This window comes from Lolium rigidum, chromosome 7 (assembly GCF_022539505.1).
Source record: "Lolium rigidum isolate FL_2022 chromosome 7, APGP_CSIRO_Lrig_0.1, whole genome shotgun sequence".
In the NCBI taxonomy this organism is placed as follows: Eukaryota; Viridiplantae; Streptophyta; class Magnoliopsida; order Poales; family Poaceae; genus Lolium; species Lolium rigidum.
In genome coordinates, this window is record NC_061514.1 from 135,311,046 (window position 1) to 135,332,272 (window position 21,227).

A 21,227-nucleotide genomic window follows, 5' to 3' on the forward strand; every position below is an offset into this window, starting at 1 on the left:
CCGTTTTTCAAACCGGCTACAATGGGTTCCTTTTTTCCAAATTTTGCTTTAGAAATTCTAACTTAGAAGTATCACGCATCATGGTTAAATTATGAAGTACAAATAGTTGAAAAAAGATTTATTGCTACATTTAGAGATAATCGTTATTGATATAATGAATGCGAAGGACCTACAACAATGATAGAACACTCTGGCAAAACCAGTTGACGGCAGACTTGAAATTGTTGCTTTGGATCTCGCTTAACTGAACCTCTTGCAAGAATTTTTGGGTTTTCAAGACATTGGACTCTCAATTCAGTCAACACTGTAGGTCTATTCATGCTTTTTTTTTTGCCATCCATCTTGATTAAATGGAAATGTTGGTAAAAAATGGGAATATCTATTGTATATCAAGTACCTCTAGCTCGTGGCATCCACGTATTCCTTCAATTAGTACATTTTCTTTACGCTTATCAATTGACCAAATAAAATTGTATTTATGATGGTATGATCTTTTCCGCACATTTCAAGCCAGAAGAGTACATCTGGTCGGTGTCAAGCAACTCGCGCATTGTGGTTGGCATCTACTCCGTTTTGTTGGTTCTCGGACATGGTCCTTCGGAGATACTCCATAATTACCATGTATACTGGGTTTAGTTGAAATGGAACTTCGAAAATTTGGACCGAGTATATAAGAAAAAAAATGACACATACGGAGTATAATAAAAGATAAATATTATTCGCTTTATCATAAAATGTATTTAATGTTATATGTACTACTTGGTATTATAGATCTTCTATGTATTACTACCTCCATCCCAAGGCTTAAGGCCTATATTTTTTTCAGAAAGTCAAACTATGTTAAGTTTGACTAAGTTTTTATAAAAAATCATTAACATGTCAAATACAAAATTGATATTATTAGATAGATAATGAAATATATTTTCATGTGCTATCTACAAAATATCATATTTATTAATAGATTATTCTAAAATTTTGATCAAATTTTACTTGCTTTGACTTTTCCAAAAAATATAAGCCTTAAGTCTTAGGATGGAGTAGTATTGGTCAGACCTTACAAAGTCCGACTTTAACTAAACCCAGAATATAGGGTAATTATGGAGTTCATTAATAAGGTTATCAGCGAAACATTGATCGGTGTGGCCATGTATTTTCTAACTGTGATTTTCTAGAGAGTTGTTCGGTACCATGTGCAAAGCATAGTGGAGGACTAGTCAATTGCAGCTGCCTCAATACCCCAGTCCAAGTCCCAACCGAGCTTAGACGGTTACACAATTCTTGTTGCTCTGAACCTCTGATCCACCATATCCCACCTGCACAAGCTAGAACTAGCTCAGCTTTCACACCACACTCAAAAAATCGAGCAGAAAGATGGCCGGAGGTGATGAACTGAAGCTGTTGGGCTCATGGCTGAGTCCATTCGCCACCAGGGTGAAGCTGGCCCTCGCCCTCAAGGGCCTGAGCTACGCGGAGGTGGAGGAGGACCTCTGCAACAAGAGCGAGCTGCTCCTCCGCTCCAACCCCGTGCACAAGAAGGTGCCGGTGCTCATCCACAACGGCGTTCCCGTGTGCGAGTCTGTGATCATCATGCAATACATCGACGAGGCCTTCGCCGGCGCCGGGCCCTCCCTCCTCCCCTTGGACCCCCACGAGCGCGCCGTCGCTCGGTTCTGGGCCTCCTACATCGATGAGAAGGTTAGACATCGACCGTGCATCTGAAAGCTGATTCTACTGATCACTGAAGTGATGTGGTGTGGCTGTGTGCAGCTCGTGATCCCGTGGGTGCGGTCGTTTAGAGGCACAACGGAGGAGGAGAAGTCAGAGGGGTTGAAGCAGGCGTTCGCCGCGGTGGAGAACCTGGAGGGAGCTTTGAGGGAGTGCTCGAAGGGGAAGGGCGGCTTCTTCGGTGGCGACGGTATTGGGCTCGTCGACATCACGCTGGGGAGCCTGCTCACGTGGGCGCACGCCGCCGAGGTCATGTCCGGGACAAGGATCTTTGACCCTGCCAGGACCCCGCTCCTGGCCGCGTGGATGGTACGCTTCGACGAGCTCGACGTCGCCAAGGCTGTCTTGCCGGACGTTGGCAGGATGGTCGAGTTCAAGACGAAGCAGGCACGGGCTCTCGCTGCCGCCAGAGCTTCAGACAGCAAGTAAACTTCAGGCACACTCTCGCTTGGTGGCAGGAAAAAAATTGGTACTACAAAATAAGGATTAGTTGCAACTTTTTAGAGGAACATCAAATTAACTGGTCATGACAAGAGTGTAGGCACTTTGAGTTCAAGATTTTACCTACAGGTTACCTTCACTTGTATGAAGTTGGTTGGTATGAGAATGAGCAAGCAACAAAGCAGCAGATGAGTTTCATGAACTGTGCTGGCATCAGAAGGATCCACACCATTTACGTGTTTACACAATTCGCTAGTGCGATTAGGCAAACAAGAGGTGCATCCCTGCAAGAAATGTTAGATTAGAAGTACCTTTACTCGTACTGAGAGCATATTCAGCTGACACAAACAATCCATAAAAGCAGTCCATATGCAAGGGTGCAGGTCAGCAGTAAGGCAGTAATTAACTTCATGGAGTGAGCCCATTTCGTTCAGTTGTATTGAGAGACATATGTCTGTTTTAAAAATATCAATTGATTCACCGTGTCACTTAGGTAGGAAAACAATACACTTCTCACTTGAGGAATATTTACCATGAGCATTTTTCATTCAACTGTTTTGGCACACATAAAAAAACTAATATAATCTTGATCAAAGCTGCAAATTATTATTTTCAGTTCATTGAACCAAGACATACCTGTGACCCAAAATAACATGTGTTTCTCACAAAAAAAATATAGTAGAAAATATCTCAAGTTATCGCTAGATGACATGGTTCTGGAGTACACTTCAGACAGCACAATCTATGAACTGGGAGTATCCCCCAATCACCAATAACCACCTCCAACTAAAATTAATAAATATTATACCTTCGTTTGCACCTTTGCTTGAAGTGGAAACCTTCATGACCCAGAGTGATGATGATTCTTCCATGAGCGATAAACAAGATCAGTTTGTAAAATAATGTGTGGATACTTTTGCATAATGAGACAAGTTACCAATAGAATTGTCCAAGGATCACCTAATATTCCATATCATTTTGAGACAATTATATTACTGCATGATTATGCAGACAGGAATCTTAAGTAAAACTAAAGCCAGAGAAGCATGAGAGAGACTTTTCCCATAAATCTCACTGTTACAAGCTTGGTCATCAGAATAAACAAAAAAGATGAGCTATGATTACATACACAGAAAATAAAGACATGGTTCCTACAGCCATCTCGAAAATAAGCTCCACAGCCCTAAATAATGACGGATCACATCAAACATCAACTCCTGGCCTCCTGGGGCGTTACATCTTATGAGCACGCACAGGAGACACCTCAGAAAAGTCATTGTGCAAGATCAATTCCTTCAAGCAGATCGTTAGCATGATTAGCCAAATAATGTTGTGGACCATAGCATATGCTTGCAAGATATTTGCAAAAGGTGATGCAGCAAACAGCTAAACTGAGAATACATTCCTTCTGTTTCTCAATGTTAACTGGTAGCCTGTCTGTACAAGGAAGGTTGGCAGAATCTTCCTTGGAGAGATGGAAAGACTGAAATATTGCTGAACCAAGCCAACTGAAGTCTATAGGGTTCTTTATCTTTTCCAAACAAGCTGAGCTTTGGGCAAGAAATGGCCAGCACTGCAATGATAATGATAACATGCGCTTGCCAAACTCTTCACAAGTTGATCTGAATTTATTGTACTGGAAGGGATCACGTTTTTCTGACCCTGTTGAACATGAAGCAAAGCTGAACTTAGCTTCAGATACATTTTTCCTTGTCTCTCCCTTTATACATTCAACAAAATCTAACATGGATTGTCCGGTGCTTAACAAAAAATGTGACAGTGGGATCAGAAAGGAGCATTCAGATAAGAATAAATGGTGTGTAGCTCCTGCAAGAACAAATGAATAAGCTGCTGCAGCTTTGGCCATTTCGAAAGAAGCAGCACCGTTTTCTCCCTCGGTGTTTGCTGTAAGGGCACGAAAACGGTAAGCAGAGGCAAGTGCTATGTAAGCTCCAAGACATATATGGTGAAGAGGATGAAGTATATCTCTTTTTTGTGAATATTCCACTTGCTGCAAATCACCCATCAAATTTTTGGAAAGCATGGTTTCAATCATATCACAGCAAGCTTTAGGGTCATCATCCAATGAGTATACAGAGATTGCCTGTTGTAAGATATCATTCAAATCCTCCACTGCTGCCGACATAGCACCATCCTCTGGTGAATTCAAGTTCCTAAAAGCACACTGATTAGAATACCATGTCAGTTTGCAGAAAATATAAAATATAATATCTTATTTTTCTCTGCAAAGGAGAATTTGCTAGTTTAAGCATAAAATGTTAACAACCTGCAACATATGCAACTATGTAGCAAAAGTTTGCTAGCTTAGTGTATGCAACAGAAACCACTGCTGTTAGTTACTGGTCAATATACAGTTTATTTGTAAGTTATATGCGGGACAAGTTAGAAGACATATTCATTCATGGCAGAGCAGCTAATCATTTTAAGTTTTCCTAACAATCCTCAAAACATCAAACATATAAAGTGCATGGTGGATTGTGAGCAAATGATGACAACGTTTTATCCAGAGTTTGTCTCTTACATTCAGAAGAAAGTCCACATATGGTTCTGGGGATGAAGTACAGCGCTTGCAAGAACAAATGAATTTGTACTTTGACCAAAGATCTGAATGCCTTGCATCCTGTAAAGAGAAGTTGAGACTTATGAGTTTGATAACAGTAGGAAGATAGTAAGTTAGTAACCTAAATTCATTCCGCTCCTGAATACATGTCACTAACAATCAAATTTGTTTCTAAATACATGACATTCTACTATTTAGAGATAAATGTACACCCCCTCATGCCCCTTCCCTTTGGCTATTTTCAATGCCACTTATAATTATGCACCAGAGTAGCAGACAGTCAAGAAAGAGTAGTAATGCAATCTTTTCCAGATGTAACTTGGTTGACGAGCAGACTGATAAAACGCCACACATCCAAAAGCCGAAGGAGTATTTAATATCATAAAACATATTGAGTAACAGTCTGGAAAATGCTGACAATAATAGCTGTCACATTAACTTAACCAACATAATAAGTGTGGAGTGTGCATCAACTACTACCAAGATATACATATCCATTACATCTAAACGGAAACATATGATATATATGGGTTCCCAAATAATCTGCAAATCCATCATAAAGTAAGTGTACATTCAGATATAGCTTGCATAAGGTGGGACTGCATATATGTAAAATGGTCACTGGACCTGTTTTTCTTAAAGTTGTACCAAGGGCAAAAAGACTTCTATTAAGTACAGTAGTAAAGTCATATAAGTTAGGGGCATATTTTGATTACATAAACAATAATGCTAAGTGGGCCAGTGATGAAGAAGCACATATCTATTATATACTTAAATCAATATACGGATCTCTAATAGAGTCACAAGGTTAAGCCACATCATATAAATTATTTTGATAGTTAGATCTAAAATTTGTGGGCCAGATTTTTAATCACAACCATGAGATCTACTACATACTAAAATCAATATACAAATCTCTAATATAGACGCAAGGTTAAGCCACATCATATAAATTATTTTGATAGTTAGATCTAAAATCTGGGTCAGATTTTTTATCACAACCATGAGATTTACATAACAAATATAATAACACGTCAATTTAAAGCGTTAAGACTTATCTCCAAATATGATTGGCTGGCTTTGTGTTGAACTAGGACATGTCGTGTCATATATGCCCATGTGTATTACCCGCAAAAAAATGGCCATGTGCACTACATTAGGAATAATGTGTATTTCTAAAAAAATGAACAGCATGTCAGGAAAGAAAACATGGTTGTCGTATTATGCAAACCATCAGGCGTCGGCACATTTTGGTCTGGCTATGATAAAACTGAAAGGCATACGATATCATCAAAATTATTTCAGCCGTTAGACGTGTATAATTCACATTAATCTACATCATCAAAATTATTTCAGCTGTTAGATGTACTCCCTTCATCCCAAAAAAGATGTTACAGATTTGTTTAAATTTGGATATATCTATAGACTAAATCGCATCTAGATACATCCAAATTTAGACAAATCAAGAGAGTACAGTTTATTGCTATGATTTTATGAGAGATTTGTTGCAAGGAACGTTGTACCGCTGAGCGAATCATAATAAAGTCTATGTCAAGCACTAACCGAAAATGAACTGGCGTAATAAAGTCCAATTCGATTTGGACTAACTCTCAAGCGTAACAGTCTGTGTCATGCACTAGAAAATGAACTGGCGTAAATCCTGTTCAATTTAGACTAGCTCTCAAGCGTAACGTAGGAAAACTGTACAAACTTAAATTACTGACTAACCAGGACACCTTATGCAGGCAGGCACGCGAGGCTTTAAACTGCCGTATATACATGCATGACAAAGTGTATAGAATATTACCAAAATAAAATAAAAATTGCTAATTAAATTGCAAAATATGAAAATAAATACACAAGTTCTCAGAAAAATAAACTATAACTTTCCATTGAAATACTTCTAATTACATTCCAAAATATGAACATATATATGTAAGTTTTAAGAAAAATAAATTACAACTTTCCATTCAAGAATGCACATCTAAAGATAAAAAACCTTGAAAGTTATAAAACTGATGTACAATACCTTTCTTTCCATTTAGTGTTAAAATTAAAGAATCACCATCAATCCATCATCATTTTTTTTGTCGTACATGGACTAAGCATCTGATAATATGACCAGGTCAACAGTTGCTTACTACATTACTTTATATTTAAAGGAAATTTTTGGATGAAAATATAATTATATATTAGAAAGTCTCACAGAAAAAAAAACGCATCATTCGACCAATCTAATGGGACATATTTTATAGTTGAATAATACATAGGTTCTCTTAATTAAGTATCACATCCATATGTAAGCATGATAGTAAATGTTATCCTATGTTAAATCATAATGCATTCAAGGGAAAATAATATCCATGCACTAAAATCCTCATAAAACCGAAGCACTGGAACACTAATTACGCATACCCTCTTATAAGTACACCACACCAGATAAATAATAGACATGATTATAAATAATTAATAGACCGAAGAATTTAAGAGCAAGATATTGCCCTCACATTTGCGAGGGCCACTGTGCTAGTTACATGGAATAAAATAAACCGTTGTCTAATCCAGCCAAACCAATAATACACTAAGGCTGTTGACTTCCTAACATCGCGAAACTCGTGCAAACTAGGATTTAGAAAGAAAGCAGTACCCTGGTCTGGAGAAGATCAATATATGTTATGCAAACTTCATCACCCTTGTTGATGGGCTTTGTGCAACGAACAACAATTCTTGGGCCATATTTGGCGAGTGCTAAAGAGAATCAGGGTAAGAGTTAAAAAAATTGCCTCTCACATTGCAGCATAAATGAACATGAAGGAAGTACCATGAGTAGAATGATCTTCAAACTGCCAAGCATGCCACTGCAACCAATAAAGACGCCGAATAACTTACTCTACACTGAGATATGATAATGATAAGCAAAGTACTAAATTATTTCCCTCTTGATATTGTGCAAGCAGAAGTTAAGAAAATGCCGAATATATAGAACTATAATTTCATTTTATTTACCACATCTGCTGCTACTACTTTGCTAGCAGGGACTGCAGGGTATTCTGATTTGTCTGAAACATAATCTAAGTTAAGAAAATGCCGAATATATAGAACTATAATTTCATTTTATTTACCGCATCTGCTGCTACTTCTTTGCTAGCAGGGACTGCAGGGTATTCTGATTTGTCTGAAACATAATCTTCATCACGTGGAGCCAATACAAAACGGTAAGAAGCGTTCGGAAAGCAACTATGATTGAACCATGAAAAACTAGGTCCATAAACTGCGATCCCCAGATCCCGCTCTTCACTAATCTGCACAGCAACACTGTTGATCATCACTGCCCATAATGCCACTGTCTCTACTGTCAGACCATTGGCAGAAACAACAGAAGTTTGCGTCCTCATTTTTCTGGCAGATGACATCAGCATGCTTCCCTCCAGTATCCTCTCGGCAACCTCCCCGCCTTCTCCCAGGGTTTCCCCAATGCCACTGGCTGAAAGCCCACCGATTCTGGTGGCCTGGTTAATTGAATCAGACGAAACAAGACCATGTATCTCAAGCAAATAAAGAAGCCGAAGAGCAGCACGGGGATCACTCGTGCCTTCGGTGAGAAAGGAGGGAGATGCTATCTTGATGTGGTCCGCAAAGAAACAACATTCACCAGAGGATGAATGCGCTTCACAATCCGAGCTTAAGCAGTCTAAGGAGCAGTATCGAACAGAGCCACAGGTCATACAAGATAAGCCATGTGGAGGTTGAGATGGTAAGTTCCTGAAACATGAGGAGCAATGGGAGTGGAGGAACAAATCATGCAGGGTGGCGGCATAAGGTGCAATTGCCCGAGTTAGGTCCTCCGACATGTGTACAGGTTCCCGGGCTCTCATCTCCATCGCCATGGGTCCTCCTGCTGCAAAGTTCAGTTTTGCACAAAAGGAAAATCAGGACTTGGACTAAATTATCCCATGCTCAGCAAAACCAAGCTAAGCTCTTCCCCAAACCATGCTCAATACATTGACCTATTTTTGCTATAGTGCCTCTGCCTAGACAGTTAATTTGGGGGCAAAACATGAAAGGAGCAGGAACATTGACCATACAGATAGCTTCTCTTTTTTTTTGCGAAACATACAGATAGCTTCTCGATCTCAAGACAACTCAAATCAGGACCTGGAAACTCTAGAGGCTGCATAAATGCATAGCTACTTTACATCTGCTGCGGAGCACTGTGTAGGGCACCAAACCCTCGCTGCGAGAAAAGATCCCTATGAAGGTGAGGCTTTACTCAACTTGAGACCGAGGTAACCGCCGAACGATGAAACCGCAGGTCCCTATAGAGCGTGGTCACAACCGCGGAGAGATGATATGGGGCGCGACGGCGGCGTGATTTGCCCCGGCGATGGAGAAGACGAGAGTCCTCTGTGGGTGCTCCATATTGGGCTAATGGGTAGTTGTATTTGAGGCATTGGGGCCGTTCTAAACTGGGCCTGATGGCTCCACACCGCACCCCCCCCCCCCCCCCTTTTTTTTTACTCTCCTGTTAAAAATGACCGAAAAAATGGATCGCGTGTATCTCAAAACTAACCGAAAAAAGTAAGGAAAAGAAAATTTTCATTTGTAAAAACGAAGCTACCACATGGTTCTATGGGATGTCCAAAATTGGGCAAAGTCATTAAGTCACTACAGATACAAAACACACATTTTTTTGAAGGTATGCAAACCACAAGTGTTGACAGAATGTTAGCCTTCTAGTATATATTTTGTTTTGTTCTCTCTTTTGTTCTTCTCTTGTTTCTTTGTCTTTTGCCTTCTTCGGTAGCCTTGCTACCAACGTTGTAGAAAAAAAAATACCCATGTTCAAACTTGTTATCTTTCCTCTCTAGTGATCACATCCAATCACATAAACATGAATATGGAGTGTTATTCCCCTCTTTAGCAACAAGATGGCATAAGTTTTCCAGGTCAAGACAATATTGCAGGAGTTTTTCTTCATCAAGATAAACCACACTTGCAACTGGTTGGTCACAAGCAAGTATCGCAGGTTCACAGCTTGAGCAGAACAAAACTCCAGGGTCATGGAGCCCTTACTCATTAGTCATGATATACAACCATAATTCATAAAATTAAGTGCTGATTGGTAAACAAAATCGGCAACAAATAGGCGAGTACATATGCCTCATCACTCTGAAGCATCACACAAGTTGGCAGCTTGACCTTATCACAAGTCCAGAATGATGAAGCTCATACTAATTCGTCACCACAAATAAAACCAAAACCGTAATTGAGCTCAGACAATAAGGTGCTGATGCATTCAACAGCTTGCGCATAGGGCTAGGTACATACTAGATACTCACCGTGTCGATCGAGTTGACAAAGTACTCATATATATAAGTAAGCCATAGTTTGATACGTAGTGTCACTATATATGAAGAGACTCTTCAAGTTGAGTCTTGAGGTAGTAGCCACGTGGCAAGGCACATACCGTGGCGCTTCCATGAGACTGTTGGCAGAGGAGGCGAGACCAGTTGGGCAGTCATATCGTAGACGCGGATGGAAGCCTTCTCCTCCTCCTCCTCGTAACAGTAGCCTTTGAAAGAGTCTTCATCGTCATCCAAGAACCAGATGCGGTCTCTCAGCAAGCCGTACCGAGAGGCAGGAGCCAGCAGCTGGGAGCACCTTCGGCCGAGAAAAAGAACCTGGTCGTCATCCCCCAAGGTCGTCTTGTTGACCCACCCATCTGAACCTGCTGGGCGCTTGAGGTGGCCAGCCTCAAACACATCAAACTTGTTGCCTACAACCACGTATCTACCAAGCATCCATCGGCAGCAAACCTGCCTGCGCACCATTACCAGCGCGCCACCGCCACCATGTGATTCGACCAGGTAGAGCTTCTTATGGACATAAATGTTGTTTTGGGGCAGTAACCAAGGGAATGCATTACCGTTGATGACCCGTACGATTCGAGAAACCTGTGGATCTCCCGTGGCTTGGTCCTGGCTGATGTCCACGACGGAGAGATGCTCGTGGTAAGAGAGCATGTAGATCTTGCCCTTGTAGAAGGCCATGTCTTGGAACCCCTTGAACGTGTGGTGGGCTGGAACCGACGACCACGAGGAAGCCCCCGGCTGGCACACTAGAATCTGACCACGGCCATGGCGGTTGACGAATGCAGCGACAAGGTTGGGCGAGCAGAAGGTTAGCTTGTTCAGCTGGTGTTTCCTGTTCTTGATGCGCGGCCATATGCGGGTAAGGGATTCCACAGGCTTAAAACCAGCGCCGCTAGGGAGGCAACTGGGACGGACGCTGGACAGAGCAGGAAGCCTCACAGTGGCCCTGGAGAACGGGTTCACCAGGAAGCATCCGTCGTGACGCGGGAAGACGAGCCAGCTGCCGCAGGCGCTCTTGAACCCAGCGAAGCCGCAACCGGCGAAGCGGAAGGGCTCCGTGCAGGGGAGGCTGTAGAAAGTGCCGTCGGGAAGAGCGAGCAGCGGCACCGGCGGTGGCGCGGCGAGCTGCCGCGCAGCGGCGCGCCACTGCGGGCAGACCGCGCCGAAGCGGGCGCGGTCGACGTACGCGGGGAGGAGGTGGAGCACCAGGCCGGCCAGCTCCAGCGGGATGTCTGACCACGACGGCGTCGGGCACGGCAGCTTCTCCTCCGCCATCGTCCCGAGTAGACCTCGATCTAGTGTACGCAAGAAAAGGTGGTAACTGTCCTACTTCCTTACAGACAACCAAGAATCACAGAGCAGAACACGAGCAGAGGGAAGGCTAAATAAGTCGAGCACCTTGCGTGCATGGTCAGCGCACACGGTAGGAACATGGGGAACGCCACAAGGGCCGGGAGGCGGCAGGTGTACGGGGAGTAAGTAGAGGCGTGTACCAGATACCGGCCTTGTCGTGTAGTGTGATTTTGTCCTTGGCGAGAAGTCGTGTAGTGTCCCATTGTCGACAACGGACATGAGGCCACCGGGACGATCCAAATATATCCGGGACGATCCAAATATATGTGAATCAACTATTTGCGTGGCACGATCGAAAAATACGTCTATATTTAGGCTCAACGGCCCGACGCATAGTGATCTGCTTGTCCGTGGAGATACAAACGCTGCTCAAGTATGCGCCTCGATGCGTCTTTACAGGTGCGACGAGTGTCCGCATATTCTAACATAGTCTCAGGGATAACAAAATCGACCGCACGGATTTGCTTTCTCTTCCCCTTCTTTGGTGCCCTAGGGTGATGCTGCCACCCCAACCCCACCCCGCCGCATCGTCGTAGTACCCGCCGTCTGTTAGGGCCTCGCCACGCCAGAGAAACAGGATCAGCGTCGGGGTAGATTCTTAACCGCATGTGTCGCGTCTTCGGGGGGGCAAACATCTACCGGTTACGCTGGCCCGCCTCGCCGCTCAGGACATGTTCGGTCAATTGCGCTGGTAGGTTTCCAAATTCATTTTTTGGGCGCTATTGTGGGAGAGCATTGATCCGCAGTTGCTACCCACGCAGATGGACATGTGGAAGTCGCTCGAAAAGTTACGCAGTGAGGTCATTCACTCCTCTTTCGACAACGAATCCGAGCAGACGACGCAGAACATGGCTTTTGTTGCGGCCTCCATCCTCCACAAGTACAATGCCAGCCAGACGCCGGTGCAACGGGGCTCTGTGAAAGGCCGCTCAAAAAAATCTGTCGCACGTAGATGGGCACCTCCGGCTCTACAAGGACTACTTCGACCGCACTGATCCGATGTACCCGGAAAAAATGTTCTGGCGGCGGTACATGATGTCAAGGAACATGTTCATGGTCATTCTACGAGGCGTCACAGACTACGACTCATACTTCTAATGCAGGCCCGATGCCACAGGTGCGCTAGGCTTCACCTCTTACCAAAAAAAATTCTCTAGCTCACATTGTATCGTATGGATTGACTACTGATATATTCGATGAGTATCTTCGAATGGGTAAGAACACCTATCTTAACGCCATGTATCGGTTTTGGTGAGCCGTGATTGTCGCATGTTCGGAGAATATTACTTGAGGGATCCAACAATTGAAGATACAAGGCGGATGTTTTCTATCAACGAGTCTAGAGGGTTCCATGTATGATTGACAGCATAGATTGCATTCACTGGAAGTGGAAGAATTATCCATTTGGATGGTATGGTCAGTACATCGGCCATGCGGAGGGATGCATTGTCATTCTTGAAGCAGTGGTATCGCATCATTTATGGATTTGGCATTCACTCTTTGGTATGGCCGGTTCCAACAATGACATCAACGTGTTGCACCGCTTTTCGATTGAAAACCGACTTATGCAAGGCAAAGCTCTTCAAGTGAGGTACGAGATCACTCTTCGTGTGAGGTACGAGATCGATGAAAATGAATACGACAAGCCATATTATCTTGCTAATGACATCTATCGTAACTGGGTCAAGACTATCCGTAATTCAAACACGAAAAAAACGAAGATGTTTGCCATGATGCAAGAATCTACAAAAAAAAGATGTGAAGCGGGGATTTAGTGTGCTCCAAACTCAGTGGGCAATTGTTTGTCACCTGGCAAGAACATGGACGCAAATAGATACGCGTAAGAGCATCTCCAACGGGGCGACGCATTTCGGACGTCCAAATTGTCTATTTGCGTCGCCTGGCGACGCGAAAATGACCGTTCTTATCCGCGCGTCTGTTTGCGTCTGGGGTGCCTCCAGCGGCCTGAACACATTATTTTTTCTACTTGTTTTTTTTTCTATTTTAAACATACTTCCAAACATTAGACAAACTAACAAATAATTGGGAACATGGTTTTACAAAAATTAACACATAGTTTGGCACATGGTTTTACACAAACTAATACATAATTTGGAACATGGTTTTACACAAACTAATATCGTAATTGGGAACATGGTTTACACAAACTAATATATAGTTTGAACCATGGTTGACAAAAATTAGAATATTGGAAAATGAGAAAACCTAACTAGTGTTGGTTCCGTATGTTCGCTGCCAAGAAAGAACACTCTCGGACACACTCAATCACCCAAACTGGAAAATCTAACTGGTAATTATAGCCATGTTGGTCCTTTCGGGGAAGAACATCCAGAAACCGTCACTAGTGGCTTCAATTGGCTCGTGGCCATATTCGCTGTAAAGAAAGAACACTCTAACATTTTTAATTGTCGGTGTCCGAGCCGGACTTGCCGGTGTGGTAGTGCCTGCGGCAGGATGTGTCGTCGAACACCTTGACGATCATCTCGATGTCCCCCTCGTAAAGGAAGGTGAGATGGCAGCCGAGCTCGAGCGCAGGTCGCGGGCAAACTTGTCCTACCCCGTGTGTAGGTACATCTTGCCCTGCCCATCGAACAAGACCTCGACAAGCCACCGGTAGAAGTTGCAGCTGGCCTCCCGTAGCTGCACCTGGGCCGGCTCGACGCCATCGACAAACTCGGCGAACTTGTCCGGGAGCCGCTTGATGCCGAGGGGGTCATTGTCGATACGGAGGAGGAACTCGAAGCAGCGCTCCTCCTGCGAAGACGACGGCGCAGGCGACGGCGACCGTGGAGCCGTAGCTGCTCCACCTCGGCGGCCCCGGCCCAGGCGTTCAGGCCCGCGGCCTCGACCGCCTTGCCGGCCACCAGGATCCGCCATGGACTTCCTCGTGGGGCTGGCTGCGTCACAGGAAGAGCTAGGCGACGCTACGGTGGAGCTTGTGGCGGCTAGGGTTTGTGTGAGGGAGTGGATGAGGAAGAAGAGCGCGCGCCCTCTTTATATAGGACGGGGGCAGCTGACGCCGCGGGACGCGTGGCATCGCCATTACTACGTTGGCGGAGGTGGGTGGCGGCCGCTCGACACGCAAGGCATCACCATTAACGTGGCGCAGACTGCCGAAGCGACGCAGCAGCGCCAGTCGCTGGCGCGCCTGAGAAGACGCATCGAGCCAGGGTCGCTGACAGGCGGGTCCGACGAAATGTCCGCCAGACGTGAGCAGACACTTTGCGCGTCCGTGCAGCGTCCGTAGAGACGCATCCAACGAGTCAGGTTTGCATCGCCGTGGACACCCCGATCACTTTGCGTCGTCCCGCTGGAGCAGAAACCCGATGCATTTTTCGACCTCACGCAAAGGGACGCTTAACGTTCGGTCGCGTCGCTCCATCTCGTCTCCCCGCCGTTGGAGATGCTCTAGCCGCTTGAGATGCCCCGACAGAGATATACAGAGCTCGACGGAGAAGAGAGGAAGAAGCGTGCGAGCACGCAAGTCACTTTCTATTTCTTGGCTGTATCTCCACAACAATTACACTTATAACCACGCCAGGCTTCCCATGGTCACTCACAAGTCACAACACACGCGACGCGCCCGTCTTCTAGAAGACTACCGTGTCTCGCGGTCGTCACTCATCCTGGCTCATGACTCGTGAGCGCTGGCCACTGGGTGCGACATGCCGCCGTCGCCGCTCCGATCCAGACCTAAATAGTACTTTGTCACAGGTTTAAGTAAAATGTAGGCTAAAATATGTTCAGATTTCACAAGTATTTAACTTCAAAAAATGATTTCACAAGTATTTCGAGCCGGAAGAAGTATTATAATACTATAGCTCTACACATATGTTTCTACTATAATGTAGTAGTAGTTATGAATATTGACCAACCTATAATATTATGAAATACTTTTTTACACAAGTGAACATATTTTTTAATAACCAATCTAAATAGTCAAAGTTTAACTACATCCATGTTCACAACATCAGTTTCCGTTCCAAAAAAAATCGGTCAATGCCAGAGGAGAAATGTCAAAAACGGAGCAATTACAGTTCGCAACGGAACAAACCCAAAACATGACTCGAAGCAGCAATTATGTAAACTTATCAAACTATGCCGCTAAACTGAACTTACATTTCTTCTCAAACATGTTTCCTGGAAGAAAGAACAGTGTGTAGTCGCTAACTACAGATAACGACAGTGTAACCCAAGAAAATGGGGTATATTTCAGGGGATTCAAGCAAGTGAAAAATCATCCGTCGCTCGTTAAAGTAAGGGCAAGGACAACACAAGTAAGGGTGAACATAATTGTGGCTGCGGCAAAGGCCAGGATGGCCCTCTGTGAGAAGCCCTACTTTTCATGACCCGCTAGCTCGACCTCCTTCAGCAGATCACGGATCTCATCGATGTCTGAGTAGTCCTTTGTTGCATGGATTAGTCTGCCCTGAACCTCCTCAAGCTTGGCAAGCCTTCTAGCTCGGCTGGCATCTCTAGCAGACCAGATGAACCAATCATCCTCCACAAGAGATTCCGACGTAGATTGCCACGACACAATCCACGGTGTAATGATGTCGTTCACGTATCTCCCTTTCTTCGCTGTGCAGGACGAGAAGCCATATTGCAACAGAGATCCAGCCCCCATAAGCATCCTGTGCATGTGAAACAGACATAAAAATAACTAAGAAGCCATCAATTACAATTGACTTGTTAAAACATTGTCCAATAGAATGGAATACAGGTCTTAGACTGAACGGACCGTGGTGCTCCAGATAATTGTGTAATTCAGTTTCAAGACAGCAGGACGTATTGAAACTTTGGTGTGTAAACCAGAAAACTAAAATGTATAACATACCGTCCATGCCATTCCAGTAAGAACAGAGACAAGCATGTGCCCACTATACATAAGATCATTCCAGCCTCCACTGGCTTTTTTCAGTAGATGGTACCATTGAGGTCCTTCTCCAGTGGTTGGCCTCAAAATATCTACTAGGAAGCTCATCCGACCCCAGTCAGGTCTATGCTCACCAGGATAAGATTGAACATCAGCTGCATTAAAAAAATGACAATTTAGTTTTTCCAGCCAGAAAAAATCATCAATTAGGTGATAAGACGACAAATACACTAACCATAAGCCATGTCGTTGTCTATGACCCCACGAATAGCATGTGAATCAGAAGCATATGGAACATAATATTTTTGTGCCCAGGGATGAGGATGCCCGACCTGCGGCACACCAAGGTCTCGCACAGATGGAAGAATGGTCGTGATAAAAGTTGCTGTCCGAAGCACCCGACCGATTGCCATAGTGACCATATATCTTGTGGCTATTCCAAGACCAGGAGCTTTGATGCAATCAAATAGCACCGAGAATCCGAGCATCATAAATAACATCAAATAGTGGTGAAGAGTGATAACATGTGCTCTCAATAGATCAAGAACACTTCCAGGAAGTTTCTCATTCAAAGCTAGAAGCAGCCATTGGCAAGACTCGCCATGAGATTGCCGACGCCATCAAGAACATCAACCCAACCCCTCCTCTCCCGACCTCCTCCCCCAACCCTAACCGCCGCCACCGCCGGTAGCGCCGCCGGGGCAAAGACCCATGGGCGTGGCGGCGGCGGGGGCCTTTCCTCGCCGTCATGGGGGACTGCGGACAGGCTCTCCCCTCCTCGACGCATACGGCGGCGGCTGGCGCGGATGGTGATGGGCGGTGGCGACTCTTGCGCTGCGGTCGCCCCTCCCCTTCTGTAGGCTTCCACCCGCAGCACGCCGGCAGGGGCTTGTGGTGGGCGGCGGCCAGGCCCTCGGTCTGCGCCATGCCGTCCCCCCCCGCCTCTCGTCGGTGCGTGGAGGCGATCTCGGGTTTCTTCCGCGACACGAGGGCGCCCGGGGCAGTAGCCTTGGGTTCGACGGAGGAGGTGGTCCTCTTCTTCGCCCGAGAGGGTCGGCCTGCGGTTGGTGGTGGTGGATCTTTTGATCTATCATCGCAATCCGGTGGCGAGATGGAGGTGCATGGAAGCCGGCGATGGTGTCGCCGGTGGAGGGTTGGTTTCGCCAGCCCGGGATGGTCGTCGACGTGGGGGTCCGACCTGAATAAAGGCGGCGGTCCTAAGGCCTCTCTTGCGTGAAGAGGAGGACCTACCGGAGGCCTGGACTCGTGATCTGGCCGGGGGATGAGTTCCGGAAGGCTCCGCCGGCGAATGTAACAGTGCTTTGCCTGGAGTTTGCTGGATCGGAGGTATTCGGTCGTGCGCACCCATGCTTTTAGTCCGACCGATTGGTTCTGGAGGGAGCGGCGCGAAGCTCTTTTTCTGTGTTGACATCAAGTGACTATGGATCCATGATGAAAGCCGGAAGAAGAGAATTTCATGAAGGCCGGAGGGAGGACTAGCTAAGGGAGGTTCAAGTCTCGCGGCTGTTGAGGGACTTGCTTGGTGTTCCGGGCTTCACAGCAGCGGTATGAAAGTGGGGGCGACAACACAGGTGAAGTGTAGAGTCCTACCTTTCAGGGTGAAAACCCAAGGTCTGGTCTTAATTGGTTGTGCCTGGCAATGACCTTGGTGGAGGCATTGTTTTGAGAGCGGGGACTATCTTCAGGGTGAAAACCTAAGATCTTTGATCGGGCGCCGACGGTGTTTGAGCACTATTTCCTTCTTGGAGGTGTCGTTTTTGGAGAGTCTGTAATTCGTGGATGTATTGCTGTTGTTAGGCCCGAGATACTGTAGCGGGACTTTTGTTTCTTAGTTTTCTTTTCTTATTTTTGGTTGTGTGCATCCGTACCGCCATTAGGGTAATGCGTTGTTGCAGAGGCTGGGTGTAATTGGTATCTTCTTGATATTAATATATTCCCTTTATCGAAAAGAAGCAGCCATTGGCCAGTGTCAGGAAGTGGAGCATCAGATCTGTTAAAATGACAAAACAGTGTTCAGTTTACAAGTAACGGTGTGAGATTTCAGAATTCATGCATGTATTTATCCAGACAAGGGCGTGAGTGCACACAAATAAACACCTCTATTGAGTTAAAGTTGGTATGCAAATGCTGCCGGGAAAGACAACCTCTGTACCTAATTATGAACTCCCAAAACGTCTTACAATTAGGAACAGAGGGGGTATATTATTGCAATTGTTTCCTTGAAAATGATAAGTCAAACTATAACTTGTCCAGGAAACCTATGCAGAGATCCAGTTGACAAAACATCAAAGGCTGTTACAAGTAACTGGAAACCATGACCAAATTAAACTACTGTGGTCCCATCCTGCCATCTAATGATTCTTGCTATAAACTTCTCGCTGATTTGTATTAGGACACCACTGAAGTATATGTAGGGAAGGATTAGCTCAGTTATGTAAATCAGATTGAGAGAGAGGAGAGGAGAGTAGAGACATAAACACCTAAGTCACTGAACAGGAATGTACTAGCCCAAGCATCAAGAGATGCTTATGCCTTTCTTATCCGCTAACTTATAGTCCTAGGCTCCCCTTTGTTCTAAAACATCATTGATACCTTGCTTAAACTGAACCCTTTGAAACACCAATCAGTATAAAAGCTTTTGATTTGTCTAGAAGTACTACAAACCTTTTATCTTATTAGAAGGCTGTAAGGGAATATTTTAAAACTTCAGAATATAGCATGGAGTAAACAACAATTAAACAAGGTAACAAGCTTTGCCCATGACCAATAATAGTCCATAGAAATACTATTGAAATCAAACTTGGCAGATGGAGAGGCTTTGAAACCAAGATGCATTTACCACGCAATATTCACTAAAACTGTATATAGTAACAAGAAGCCGTGGCAACAATTAGTCCACAAGGTTCTGCTCACACACTTGTCATGATAAATACTGTCATCTCCATTTATCTCTACTACACTCCTGGTTTTGAGCAGCAGTAACTGTCATGATAAACATGCGACATTTTCTAGGTCCCTTCTACCTACAAAAATAAATTTCTTCAAAATTAAGTGTAGTGTCCAAAATGTTTCACGGCCCTCTCCAAGGTAGCAGTTCGATTTCATAACAAGCCGAAATCTCGCAAGTTAAGCTTAGCCATTATCCACGGTGAACAATTTAACCCATAACGATGTACACCATAACAAGCAAATCTCTCCATGACCACACATTTCTGCTACAAACAAGTCAGTAATTTCACAGTTCAAAAAGTAATCCTCCAAGATCTAACCATCCTGACCCCATAATTGGACATGCCCACATGTTGTCGAGCGACTACTTGGAGTTTTTCACGGTGCTCCTGCTTGATCACCTTGAAGATATAGATCTTGTAGGTCATTTGATATTAGCATCATTTCTATCCCAAAGGACCTTCCCTTCATGGTCTCTGCATATACATGCAATGGATCCAATGCCACTGACAAAAGAGGCATCCACATCGATTTTAATCCATCCATTTGCCGGGGCAGTTCAGGTTGAGCTCTTCCTATACTTTGACTTACCAACATCAGGAATCTACTTGCCGTTTGAAAGAGTCCCCTCGCTGATTATTTGATCCTTGCCTTTACTAGTATTATTCTTTGAACTGCAGGTTAGATTAAGCTCGTGCAAATAACAGTTAAGGAAATCCACAGACCCACTTACTCTGCACTCCCCTTTTCATGAACCACATCGTTTCTCATATGCCAACATCGCCACAACGTCATGAGCACCAGCCCCCTCCTTTCATTGCTTATACCATCAATCATAATCAAGGAAAAAAATAGAGCGCTATAATAAAATAGTGTCAGCTGAAAAATATGCTATTAGCGTGCTATAGCGCGCTAATAGCGCGGTATAGCACGCTATATCTCCGAAATGATGTAGCGTGGCATGTCCAAAAACGCTATAGCGTGCTATTAACGCTGAAATAGCGCGCTATTTTTTTCCATGAGAAGCTGATCAGGTCTAGAGTGTTTAAAAAGGTCGGCTGGTAGATCCCATCCTTTCCTCATTTCTTTTCTAAGGGCCCTGAATCGGACAACACCCTGGTTGTAGATTGAATCAAGAGAAGGGCCCATGGTCAGTCTTGGGTCTGGAGAATTTATGAGAATATTAAATCTATTCAAGGAAGTTGTCAAAATATGAAGAGAGAGCAACAAGGCAGCTCATGTATTAGCTGATGTATCTAGATTCACGGGTCATGGAAATAGCTGGATGGGGCATGCCCCTCTGGGTGTGTCTGAGATAGTTTAGGCCAAATCTGTAAAGACGGTTATGAATGAAATATAAAAGCTATCTTTCCCACAAAAAAAGATCATGTTGGTCTTTATGTAAGATATATTCTTCTTCTTCAGGTCCAGGTGTATTTAAGTACTATAGTTGTTCATCTCTAGTATATTCCTCTCGGGTTCAATAAAACTATATGATGTTGGCTTTACTTAGCACTTTTTTTTTCTTTTTACGTAATGGCATACATGAGCTTTATTTTATGAACTGTGTAGGCTAGGTGCGTCATCTTGATCTTTGTACAAAGTTTAGAAATGGAATACAATTCTTTCTTAGGAAATGTAAGGAGACTCGTTATTTACTTAGAGGATTTATAAAGCTTTCATAGTAGCTGACCTACCATGGGACTAAGCTCATAACCAATAGATTCTTTTATTTTGATCTACTAGAGTACAAACAACTTCATGCCACTTTGTACCATCAACCAAGTCTTTTAAAAGGAGCAAGGCTTCCCTAAAGGAAGCACGAATATTCTATTTTCATTATTTGTTGTATTTTTTCATTTCAAGTCTGTGCGTTATTTGTTGTGCT

The 21,227-nt window shown here is 44.3% G+C and overlaps 3 protein-coding genes and 1 pseudogene across 3 annotated transcripts; 1 reads left to right on the forward strand and 3 right to left on the reverse strand.

Moving 5' to 3' along the window:
* Positions 1 to 1,371: 1,371 nt before the first annotated feature.
* On the forward strand, positions 1,372 to 2,154 carry LOC124673818 (probable glutathione S-transferase GSTU6). Its single transcript, XM_047209858.1, has 2 exons — positions 1,372 to 1,695; positions 1,768 to 2,154. The coding sequence occupies exons 1-2, from the start codon at positions 1,372 to 1,374 to the stop codon at positions 2,152 to 2,154; spliced, it is 711 nt and encodes a 236-aa protein (XP_047065814.1).
* Positions 2,155 to 4,158: 2,004 nt separating this feature from the next.
* Positions 4,159 to 9,157, reverse strand: LOC124677024 (protein SET DOMAIN GROUP 41-like). Its single transcript, XM_047213027.1, has 6 exons — positions 9,023 to 9,157; positions 7,870 to 8,645; positions 7,569 to 7,605; positions 7,395 to 7,495; positions 4,709 to 4,807; positions 4,159 to 4,340 (listed from the first exon to the last, which is right to left on the reverse strand). Exons 2-6 carry the CDS (start codon positions 8,632 to 8,634, stop codon positions 4,284 to 4,286), a joined length of 1,059 nt encoding a protein of 352 aa, XP_047068983.1. The 5' UTR covers positions 8,635 to 8,645; positions 9,023 to 9,157; the 3' UTR covers positions 4,159 to 4,283.
* Positions 9,158 to 10,170: 1,013 nt separating this feature from the next.
* LOC124672038 lies at positions 10,171 to 11,394 on the reverse strand. Its single transcript, XM_047208334.1, has one exon. The coding sequence runs from the start codon at positions 11,392 to 11,394 to the stop codon at positions 10,171 to 10,173; it is 1,224 nt and encodes a 407-aa protein (XP_047064290.1).
* A 4,203-nt stretch (positions 11,395 to 15,597) lies between these two features.
* On the reverse strand, positions 15,598 to 18,388 carry LOC124672039 (annotated as a pseudogene).
* Positions 18,389 to 21,227: the final 2,839 nt, after the last annotated feature.